This window comes from Phalacrocorax aristotelis, chromosome 4 (genome assembly GCF_949628215.1).
Source record: "Phalacrocorax aristotelis chromosome 4, bGulAri2.1, whole genome shotgun sequence".
Lineage (NCBI taxonomy): Eukaryota > Metazoa > Chordata > Aves > Suliformes > Phalacrocoracidae > Phalacrocorax > Phalacrocorax aristotelis.
The window spans coordinates 438,101-450,359 of record NC_134279.1 but is presented as its reverse complement, the minus strand read 5'-3'; the positions used below and the strand labels follow the sequence as shown (position 1 = coordinate 450,359).

General features: G+C 42.9%; 1 protein-coding gene across 2 annotated transcripts in view; it reads right to left on the bottom strand.

Annotated features, from left to right (window-relative positions):
• Positions 1-12,259, bottom strand: part of ANTXR2 (ANTXR cell adhesion molecule 2) — a 118,074-nt gene that overhangs the window by 55,846 nt on the left and 49,969 nt on the right. Inside the window, exons 11-12 of one of the 2 annotated variants that reach the window (XM_075089914.1) lie at positions 5,952-6,030; positions 2,184-2,279 (exon numbers count right to left, since the gene is read on the bottom strand). In XM_075089914.1, the coding sequence (XP_074946015.1) occupies positions 2,184-2,279; positions 5,952-6,030 (175 nt within the window). The remainder of the gene's footprint in view (positions 1-2,183; positions 2,280-5,951; positions 6,031-12,259) is intronic. The other variant, XM_075089915.1, reaches the window with a different exon arrangement.

Genomic DNA, 12,259 nt, shown 5'->3' with positions numbered 1-12,259 from the left:
TGTTTTGGTTAATTGGGTCCTAGCTTAGGTATCCCTCCACAGGTCTGCGTGATGTGTTAGTGTCCACCTGTAATGTAAACTGATCTCCTGTCACTTAAAACAGGCATAGGCTGGCACAGCTAATATTTTAGTGTATTATACTGGTATAGCTACCAAAAGGGCTGGAAATTAATACTATAGAACTGTACATTTGCCTTTTTTTTAATGCAGGACTTTGACATAAAAAAATCCAGAAAGCACTTTACTGATTGTCATTACAGAGTCATTACTGGAAAGAGACTTCCTGCTCTCAAGGCATGGAGATACTGCCATCACTCTTTACTGTAATGAAAGGAAAATGCACAGTATGTGAAGTCTTACAATATCATGGAAACTGACCGCTGGCGAGCACTGACTTCTGAATGCTGACCAATGTGGAGAGTATTTTTATTTTTTTCACTAGGTTGGACATTGTGTAAACCTGATGCTGAAAAAAAAACCCATCCACTTGGCAAACGATTAAAACTGCACGTGCAACTGAATATGATGCGATTGATCAGACTTCCAACTGTAAAAGACTGATTCTGGGCCACCATAAATCAAAGATGTGTGTATTATGTTCTGACGGTCATATTCAGCTAGTGACAAAAAACAAGAGTTTTAGTGAGGTAAGTCATTCTGAGAGCTCTGACAAACTAAAGGAATCAGTCAACTCAAAAGGAATTGTGTTTGTCTTGGGGGGGGGCGGGGTGGGGAACTTAAGAAGTCGGGAAAAGGACAAAAGAAAAGCAGCTGCTTTCAGAAAAGCAGCTTTTGAGAAAGGCTGTGATGATCCCTCTCAACAACTGCACCGAGTAGTGAAACAGTTCACTCCAAAGTATCTCTCTAGCTGATGGGAGGCACTTGGCTTCACTTAAGGATTTGAATTGTATTTTACATGTGTATTTTTAAAATAACTAGATTTTCAAACACAGAATGTTTGCTTTTCTCCCAGCATAAGTCTGCTGTAATATTATTTCCTTCATGTCCTCCATCCCACTCTCACCCTGGCCCAGATGACAGATCTACGTGAAACGCCTAGCTGTAGCCCGCTTTCTACAGACAGAAAGGGTAGAAACTAACAAGTGTGAAGATGATCTATGAATCAGTGTTAGCCAATTATTTTCAAACCAGAAAACAGGAAGCTTTCTTCTTACTGATTTCAAATTTTCCTTTTCCACAGGAAGGCTCATGATAAAGTTGAGGTAGAACAAATAACAGACAAGCTGCCTGCACTTCTAATGGGACTCTACTGTGGAGGATGAGGCAGAAGAGAGTTTTTTTATCAGAGAAGAGCTCACGGTTCTTGCCTCAGAAACCAGGAGGATGCAGATGGGGGATGAGGACTTCTTGCCCCAGGGAAGCCTCAGGCCTGACGGACTACACTGAAGCTCTAGATTGCGTGGGCCTCGGCATGGTCAGGCGGCAAGGCCAGTTCCTCTGCTGCCCTGGGTTCCACAAGCCCGACACAAGACAAGGAATAAAGTAACAGCCTGGAAGCAAACTCCACTGCCCAAGTCCTCAGCACTGTCGTTGAACTGCATTAATAATAAACTTCACCAATGTAAAAACTCCAGCGTGCAAGGAGATGGAAGGAGAGTTAGTGAAACAGCATTGCTGGCTGCTTCTAGAAGGCTAAAGAGTGCACTCAGATGAAAAGAGATGCAATGTGTGCAAGGAATTATTAAGGCAATAAGGGATTTGCAACTTGAGAGCCCATAATGGAGTACAAATACCAATTTTAGTGATGATACTTTTTAAATGGTCCTTGATTTCAGGATAACATCTGCATACCATTACGGCCAGCAACTTTCAAGTAATAAAGAAAAGGCTTTTAACGAAGATTTCACAGAAATATAACACATGCGGTTGTTCAGTAGAAAGCCAGCGAGCAGCACACCAGCACGCCGATGCTGGTTCACGTGTGTGCGGGTCTCAGAAAGCCCGAAGCACTGCTAAGAGTGCAGTCCACAGGGTTGAAGCTGGCCCCTTCTTCCATTTATGGCATATCACTAATGAAAGAAAACTCCCTCAGCAGGTGGCTTCTGTTACATGTAGCTCTCCTATTACTAAACTGATTTCCTACGGAATCTGTGTTTCCCAACATGGTGTGAGTTATCATCATCATTATCATCCAGTGACTATTTCTAGTAGTCTGTACTCACCACTTTGCAGCAGAGGGGCCAGAACCACCAGAGCAGGCCAAGTGCCACTAACAGTAGCAGCACAAGAACAGCAATAAGCGCTGCTACTCCACTAGACTGTGAAGAAAGTAGAAAGACAGTGTCAGTGGATGTTGCAAATAACTGCTGCCTGATTTTCCCACTCACCCCAAAACAGCTTCCTACTGACTGATTCAAATCCCAAACAAATCGTTCCCACTCGTTGGATCCTCTTCTTGCCAACGGAGAATTTCCTCACAAAGGAACAAGAAGGGGGTCTTAGCCAAATCCATATTTGGCACAAGTCCAGTGACACCCTCCGTCGTAAGTCTCCTCAGATCCGCGAGCTATGTAAGCCAGGATGCTTCAACAGGAGCTGTGTATCACAACACATGACGTATCAACACGAAAAAGAGGGAGGAGGTGGTAAGGTGCTATTTTTGTTTCTCTTTCCCTATGTGCTCTGGGGCCTGCAAGTCTCAGGTGTCCTAAGGGATTGAAAACAGCGTGCTGGCACAGCGGTACTGAGGGACGTTTTACACTGAAAATGACAAAACTTTGAAAACTACTTTTTTCTGCCTACCTGTAAACCTCAGTTCAAATTAAGTCATTCAGTCATGGGTAACAGGCCCAGTTTGCCCCAGCGCAAGCCAGGATTACTTCTGCTGACGTCAGTGGATTCATCTGGACGTAAAACTGATATCCTTGAGGTAAGAATGAGGCCCGACTTGAAGAAAAGAAAGACTGCCTTGACAGCTAAAAAAAGAGCTGTTGGGCACAAACAGGGAAGGTCTTTTTCTAAGCCTGTGGATGAGAGGTGCCCTTCTTTGCCCATGAGGACACAGGTCTGTAAGGATTGGTGCGGGCGGGGAATTTTAAGGAATCTCTACTAAATCTACGCATATAGAGCTGTTATGCTTATCTCCTGCACATCTGGGCATTCACTGTACAGACTATAGCACACGAAATCCTCGTAGCAGTGCTATTTGAACCTGAAGCCAACATCCTAAGAAATTCTGAACAAGCGTTACTGCTTCCAGCAGTACTGCTTTTAACAAAGAAGTGAGCAGCCCATCTCCCACCGCCTCAAACCTACATCCTGTAGGTGCTTTCGTTCTTACACTTGGTGTTCGGTGCTGCTGTGCTGGTTTAGAACAATGAGAAAAATGCAGCAGTGACCGTATGAAAATAGACGTTAATCAGGCTTCAGCTGGGGAAAAGGAAAGGAGGGACACCCCGGGAATCACTAAGGCTGGAGAACAGCGTGAGTAATTCTGCCAAAGTGAGAAAAGTTGTACTGGAGATACACCATTGCAAATGGAAGCTGAAACAGAGCTGTGCGCCAAGTACCTGTAGGTGCAGTGAGGCATATGCTTTGTGAGAAACAGGTAAGATGCGTGCCTTGGTGCCTACATGCAACATTTTGTTTGTTTGTTTTCGCTGCAGCAATGTGTGTTTGGTAGGGGAGGCTATAACTTGTAACTCTTATCTACCAACTAGCCATCAGCTGCTCAGCTATCCGAATTAGTGGAACAATTCTAGCAGTGACCCATTTCTTGCCGTTGCCCATCTGCTACTATGGAAACAGCAGTTCTCCTTGTATGGAGCTGTCTTTGCTGCAACATGTATGAAAGGGGAAAAAAAAAACAACCCGATGATCAGAGGCATGGCAGTTTTTACCATCAACGCACATCTGTACTCATTCTGCTTCTTGTTAGTCAAAACTTTTGACCACAGAGAAGCACTGCTAGAGTACAGCAGAGGAAAGACAGCCATACCCAGCTGGTATGACCTGCTTTGCATCAATGCTTTATTTTTACCTATCAGTTCAATCTCAGCGATCTTTAAGGGGGCTTGGGGACAGACTTAACATGTGCTGCTTTCTCTGAAAGGACTACAAAAAAGAGAAAAGCAGCCTACTGTTAGTCTCCAGCATCCTCCTGTCCTGTCCCTGCATTATCATGCCGAGAGGCTGCTTCAGTATGCTTTGGTGCAAGATTGAAATGCTTCCGAATGACAGAGGCCCTTAAACAGAGAAATGTGATTTGGGTAGTGTGTGTACCTTCAGCTGTCGATTCATTCAGGCTTTCTTCCTGAAACTGAAGGGCTGAACTGAGATGACTCTGATTTCTACAGTTACCGAAGTATTTGGTTTTCAAATAAATAAAATGTAATTTTTTTTCTCTTTTAGGTTAATAACCTATGAGCGACAAAAATACCACTGGAAAAATACACGCTGATGAGCAGAAGGTACTGTTCTGCATGCTTCTATACCTGACAGGAAAGCTGCACTAACATCACACTTTAAATTAGACAAATTTAAAGAAACACAGTATCTGCACACAGCACATTGTGAAAACCTGCATCCCTACATCATGGACTTGCGTCTAACTGCAAAAATGTTATCTGTCCTGCCTATGCAATACAGAAGACAGGAGGAATTAATGGAGAGCAGAGGTGTGAGATTGGAAATTTTATATATTATGTCAGAAAAGTCACTGACTGCACAAATATTTGGTTTATCCTAGAAGCTATTTTTAACTCTATTCTATAAGCCCATGATAAAAACATAGCAGGATGTTCACACTACCTCAACCCTAGGCTTAAGTTAGGTACTCCAGCCTGTGCTTTGACAAAGACTATCTCCCCTAATTAACAAGAGTTGAGAGCCTACTCTCCTTATTCAGGCGCCAAAGTTGGGTATCTAAAGTTACGTAGCGTCAGTATCCTCCCGTAGGATGACAACCACCTTCCCTCCCCAGGCAGAAGTCCTAAGGTTCTGCCTGCTCAGTTTCAGCCTGCTTCCACCAATCCTGCTCCGTGGAACTGTGCTGGAGTAGGACCCCAGGTGACTGAGTCACACCTGGCTCTCACGATATGATTGCATTTCTAGTGAGCAAATCTCCAATGGCATGGAAGCTTCCCAATATTTTGAAAGCCACAGCTGCATGCTGTGCTAAAGTAATCTGTTGTAATATATTTAGCAAAACACAATTTGCAAGCTATAGAAAAACAGAAGCCCCGCTCAGTCAAGGAACACACAGACACTGCTTGGATCTCAGGGCAGAGCAAGCTGAGGTAGCACAGGAAAGGAGGAGAATTCCAGGGCTTTCCCTCCACATATAGTTCTGCATATGGTCTAGATCAGCAGCGCCTGAAGCAGCTAGCAAAACAGACGCAACAGCAATGAAAGCAGAAACCCTTGTAAGAGAGCCTGTGTCAGAAAGCAAATGTAAATCTCCAAGCCTGCCACACAAGAGATGGCTTTCATGTGTTACTAGTAAGTCTTGGATGATACATACAGAAATACTTCACGTATGTGGAATCCTGCAAAAAAAAAAGATCTTCCTAAAATAAAGGGAAGCGTTTTATATAACAGAAAAAATTGGCTTATATACTGCAGAAAAGAATCTCATCTGTAACCCCTCACACACACGTCATCACAGAATTCAAAACAGCTGAAAACTTTGTTGCATGTAACGGTGTTTTAAAACAGATTCTAAGCGTGTCTCAAAATACAGAGAAAGCGACTTAGGACCTATATACATATACGCACCTACATATTAAGAAATCCCATATCATTACATTATGTGTATTCTGTGTGTGTCTGCAGAGGTGTATTTTTTAGTTAGGTGGATTTGTGCATTCTAAACATTAGCGGGACTTGCCAAGCGTTGAGGTTCTCTGCGCTGAAGGGTCACGCAGTGGTAAAGCCAAAAGAGAAACTGGATTTCAGGATTTTACACTGACTGATGTTCACCATTTACTTACACATTCTGAAGCGGTGATTGTTAACGAGCTGGACATGAAAGACTGCCCTTCATTCAGACTCACCAAAACTTCCAGAGTTCTGGAAAGAAAGAGGAAAAAAAAACCAGCAGTGATAAAGCAGTCAGTAAAAGCACATGCTTGCTACAGAGGCACTTGTAGTCACAGACTCTGTTCAACATAGAAGGTGTTTGGAGAGAGCAAAATGGGAGTTGGGGCCTCTGAGCCACACTAGACGTCAGAATTGACTTTACAGAAACTACAAAACTAACATGATTACTTTGTGTTATTGCTAGAAACCTCTGATGACTTTTAAGTGATCAAGACAGCTGCTACAGGGTTGAACCTTGTGGCTTTCAGAAACCACTTTTTGGTCATTTCAGACTGAGCTTTCTTTTCCTCAATTCATGCTGCTTAAAATGAACAGTACTCAGTCTCCTGCAGGTACTGTGTTGGTTACTGTTTGGAAGGAACTGTAGTCTTCCCAACAGACAGCTGTCTGAGCAGAGAATATCCCTTCTCTGTTCCACGTAGCATAAAATACTCCAAAAAGTTTTACATAAAATAAATTGAAGTTCAGCTGTAAAAATAACATTGTTTTGTCTGTTCCATAACCATCTCTTTAGTCATAGGCAGACATTACGGATAAAAATGTCGGATAATTATAAATGGTCAAGACTTTCTATAAATAGTACATAAACACTGCCTACAAATAGTATGTGGTTTACATTTTACAAATTAACCCTAGAAGAAAACAACACATGGTGAATGTTAAACATAAGAAGACTCTTCAGCTTCTCTGGCTTGGATTCCCAAGATTCAGACAGTTTATATTATGCGTAGAGATAATTAAATAAAAATATAGATATCCATGAACTAAAATGATTAATCATTTATACCGTTCTTATATGTCATGGGTTTTTATTCTGGCACAAATGCTTTAGTCAATATGGAGTTCAAAGCTATTTTAACTAATTTGCCTAATTTCTTTTTCAGTTTTAGTAAAAATGAAGTAAGTTGCTCCCACTAAACTAATTTTTAAATAATCTCTGTTATGAATAATTGATCTAACAGAAAGGCTAACTCTGATTTACTTCTAATTATTACTGGAATAAGTGAATCAGAACAGATAAAAATAAAAAATTAATTCACTTCCCTTCCAATGTGCTAAATTAAGCAAACTGTATCAAAAGTTTTGTTAGTGATGAATTTTTTAATGTGATGGTTTTTATCATTTTTTTATTTTCAATGTTTTGCTTTGACACTTTAATGAGAAATGCTGTGGGAAATTTCAGCGTGACAATTCTGCTCGAGTTTGACTGGCAAAACAATCCTATTGACTGCAGTGCGAGAGGATTTCACGCTGTGCATTTTCTTGATCAGAGAAGGACTTAGGTACATGCTGTGCTGTTGAAACACAGCCCAAATCCCGACAGGTGTCCCTGAAGAAATTTGTGTGTTTAAACTCTTAAACCTTTTGGAGATCTGTGCAGCGTAAACGCACCACACGAAGCGTGCTTCTGTCCAAGGCACTAACCTACAGCCCAGTTACATTAACGTGACTCCTTCCAGTGCGCTGGGTTTGCATCCTTTTGCACCCTGGTCGTACCCCAGCATTGACTATGACTGTACAGGTGTAGCTGAATCATACGATCATAGAATATTTCAAGTTGGAAGGGAGTAACCGAATTCAGCCCATAAATGCTGAAGAATCCACAGCACACTAGTATTTTTGGATGGCCACTTTTCAGTTAAGCCCAAAGAGGAAAGATGAATCGCTTAAATATTTAATTTTTGCCCATTAGCCTTGTGTTTTTAAAGCATGACATAGAGAAACACGCCACAGGCTCTGCACCAAGTTGCGCCCGAGAGAGGGCATTCATTGTGCTCATGTGTCCTGAACAGAAAAGCTATTTGGCCTTTCTACTTTTTCTGAACTTTCCTAAGTAATGGTGGGTGCCTTCCCACGACTTATGCCTTAATCAGGATTATATTGCTTGGTTCAAAGCTGGCTAGCAAAGTAAGAACCATTCAACTGCTCTAAATCCAAACGTAGTACACAAAGTAATTTTGATTTTTAAATTAACATACCGTGTTCTTTAAGAAGCTAGATCCTAATATGCCTCCTGCATTGACTGTATTTCTAATCATATTTTAACTGTGTCAAAGTACACTAGGTTTTCCTGAGCAGTGTCGTCTTTGGTTGGAACCATTTCTGTACTCTCTGGTTGGGCAAAACTCCCACTGAGATAAAAATAATTCTGCCTATGCACTAGTCACAAACTGGTGGATTTGGTCAGTAACGTCTGACTACAGTTGCTGCCAGCTACTGGGGTCAGACTTCCAAAACAGTTTCAGATCCTCACTTGTTCCCCGTTTCATTTTTAAAAAAAAAAATGAGTATGAGTCCTTGGTTTCCTGTGGGTTTTTTGTGGTATCCAATCCATTCCCTTTGCTGCCGGGCAACATGTTCCTTCCCCCTGACCCGTGTGTGTCCTTGTCTGTCAGGAATGTTTTCTAACATCATTTCACAATGTTTTTTATCCTCTGGCAGTTTGTTGATTTGCGCAACGTGCTACCACCAGTCCCAAATCTACGTGGTTGAAAAGGAAGATGCATCAGTGGCTGACTACCGTTGCCAGCACTAGCAGGCACTATCTGAAACGACATATACTCGGGCTCGCATGTTTTTCAGCTGAGTAACTAGGAAACAAAATACATTTGAAACCTCAGAAGAGAAGTAAAGTACTGTGGAGGCATGTTCACACTACGCTAGCAGTACCTCTAACTGCCACTCATCTTTAATGGCGTTCTCCTGTATAAGAAAGCCTACAGAAAAAATTGCTAAGTCCACTAAAACGATAATAGAAATTATTTCATACACATCTTCATAAAAGCAGGTTTCTGCATATCCCTTAGATCATTCGGAACCAAATTACTTCTTTTGCAGCAATGCTTCCTACACTCACAACCTCCAGGATGTTCCTCCCCCGCACCCTGACGGTTTGTCAGCAAAAATCTAGGTGCACGTCATGGCTCCTCCTGAAGGTGGATGGACTAACTTATTACTGCATTTCACACTAACTGTTTCACAGTGTATGAGAGAGAGAGTGTAGCTTAGGAGTTCCTGGACCTGTGACTCAGGTGTTGGGCTTTCTTGGCTCCCCTAGAAAAAGTCCAGCTTTCAGGACTTAACAGTCAATGCTGTTAAACTTCTCACTCCGTTTCTCTTACGCATTAAAGCTTGAAGCAAAAGTCACCCTTTTTTCTTCTACTTTCGCTGTGTCGTGCAGCAAGCTACATACTCCTACTGCGATATGTACTATTTTGTTATATTTATAGGGGTGGTTCTCTCTTGCCTTTGTATGGAACATCTATATTAGTCTTTTTCTAGCAGTGTTCTGTAGCTACCACACTTACGCTGGTCACCACCGTGAGCTGGGTGAGTCTTAGCCAAAACATGCGAGGTTTGTCTAATTTAGCTATTAAGAAATTAAGCTATTTTTTTAGATGGACTTTGTTAGCAAATTGAGCAAAACAGGAACCTGAAAGACATTTGGACAAAACACTCCAGAACATCATCTTAACCCATACTAGAGAAAAGGATTGTTGCCCAGGTTATCTTGTGGATCTTGACATCTTCATGAGCTTACTAGGTTGCATGAAAAATTTTGTATAATAGCTAAGATTTCTAATGCCCATATTTACACCTTACTATTTGCAACATAGAGCTGGCCTCTACATCCACTGACAATTTCCACTCCAACGGGGATTCCCCAATGGATTGAGAAGTGGCTACGTTACCACTATTGTCTTCTAGAAAAGGCAGCTTTAAATTCCAGCCCCACCAACAAGCGTTTGCTTGGCTGATGTGCTGTACAGGCCCAAGAGCTGTGCTCTGGCTCCGTTCACTTATCTAGATACTTTACGTGGGATTTAGGAGAAAAACAGCGAGTAGGGATGTCTGCAATCTGTTCTCTTACACACCTTGCCCAAGTTCCGAGGGGTGGTGTGCTGAGCGGGCAGAGTCACTGAGACATAACCCCGGCTCTCTCTCTTAACTTCAAACACAGCCACACTCAGGCACTGGGTAAATGACAAGTAAACAATTCCTATTAGAGTGTGTGGGTTGGTGGAAACCGATCCTCCAAAGTGGCGCAAAAATCTCAGTCCAGCAAAAATGCCCAGGAAGAAACTTGCCATTAATGCAACAGAAACATACCACAGAGTCTGCTGAGCGCAGTTACTGCAGACAGTTACTACAATGGGGAGCTTACCCATATTTTTAGGCAGTGCCACTGAGCAAGCTCCTGTCACCCTCTGGGATGGAACTCTGCTCCTAGCGACGTCTACAGATTGCATCCCCATTCACAGCAATGTCTCTGTACACCGTTCCAGCCACACAAGGCCCCAGAAAAGAGCACCGCTAACACGCGTGTCTAGAGAACTGCGCCCAGAGGTCACCGACTCCCACCGACTGCGGTGAGAGCAGGTTTCGAGTCGCTGGTGCTGTACGCCACCTCGCTACTGTCGAGCTTTGCATTGCCCCAACCTTTAGCTGTCAGACGGTCTGACAAAGATCCCAAGCAACAGGCTCACTGAACACATCAGCTATCAGCACAGCTACAACACAGTGGGAACAACCAGTGTCCCTATCAACTTCCATCCTGATACGCAGCTGCAGGGATGAGCCATTTGCGATTCTTCATAGGAGTTGATCATACTCGCTCAGTTCTAGAAGCCACAGAGTGAACTCGTACAGATAATTATCTCATCTTCAAAAGGATGAACCTGTCAACATACAAAATCACTTCTTTCCTGAAATTGTCATGTCTGTAGGGTATAAGAGATGCAGGGTTTTTTTCATTTCTTTAGCATCCACCTGTTTGATGGGCTGTGAATACTTCTGATTCGTGTAAGCACTACCCCTTCAAATTTGGCATGCCAAAAACTAGGTGCCCGTTTCTTCTATTCAGGCAGCGACAAACATCCAAGAGAAAGATGTATACATGAACACATCTACTGTTTGCTAGTAACTGTCCACATGTGCGAGGCTTTTAGCTCAGCACCCTGCATAAACTGCAAATATTTTGAAAATAAAATAACATTCAGCAGTGATTCTATTTTTCAGGCACCTTCATTTCCCACTGGTGATTGTCAGTATTTTGCTGAGTGTCAGGTTCCTTCAATAAAGCTCAAATCGGCTAAGAGCTGAATCAGCCTATGTCACCAGGTAATATTTCTAAACCTTTGGGCCTCTGCTGATAGTTTTTCCTGTAGACTGGAGGAATACAATTTAAAGGGTTATGAGACTGCAGTGATTTCTCTCAAGACAGCCTTAGCTCATGAGGGAAGGAGCAGCACAAATTTTGGTCAGCTGGTCTTAAGACCATATACGTTGAGCATCCCTGGCTAAGGCGATCAGACACACCTCAAAAATGTCTCCACAGGCACTAAATGCCTGTGTTTGTAAGCCTGTACGACCAATTCTCCCAGCACTTATTTACATGACTATGCCCATAGTGCCTCAATTGCTTTCCAAAGACTCAAAGAAAATTGCCTCTCCTTCTGATGAGGTATGCAGAGAGAGCGAGACAAGAGAAGAGAGGGTTCAGTGTCAACCCCAGCCCCAAAAGAAAGACGGTGCTGCTGTGCGAGGCCCGTGTTTGAACCCTCACTGTGCTCAATTCACTGTGAATCTGGTCACTCCCAAACAGCACAGCTATGCATGTGAGTGCAGACTGTCCCTGAAGTAACACTGACCTTTTTACACAACCCTGTTTTGGCAAGGAAACTTCAGATTGGTACTAGTTTCGTACCAGCACAGAACAAAAGCGAGTGTTGAGCTCTTAAGAGCTGCTGCAGAACAGAGCACCTGCTCAGCTCAACCCTGAATAAAACCCACAAAGAGTCAGGAAGTGTAAATATTGATGTCGCCCAGCTAAAACCTCACCTCTGCTGCATGACACATTCTGCGTGGGTCTCCGTGTGGATTTTACATCTGTGCAGATGGGAAGGGGAAGCAGGCCCTGAGGGTAACAATCAGTCAGAGGTTCTAATGATGGAGACCCGCTCATGCTGTGCATAAGCACACGGGCCTCCTTGCAGTTAGGCCCAAGGAGTCAACCAGCTTCTCTTCATCGAGCTTGAAGAACACAGCTGCAGGAACAAGCTCCAGAGAAAGGCAAGTGCAGCCCTGCGCACTGTTCCTCAAACATGCAACGGTGCTCAAATCTAGTATCTTTTTAAGGTTGTTAGCCAGGATGCTCATTCCTGTCTTCTGATCGCTTCTGACACAGCACCTGAGTAAA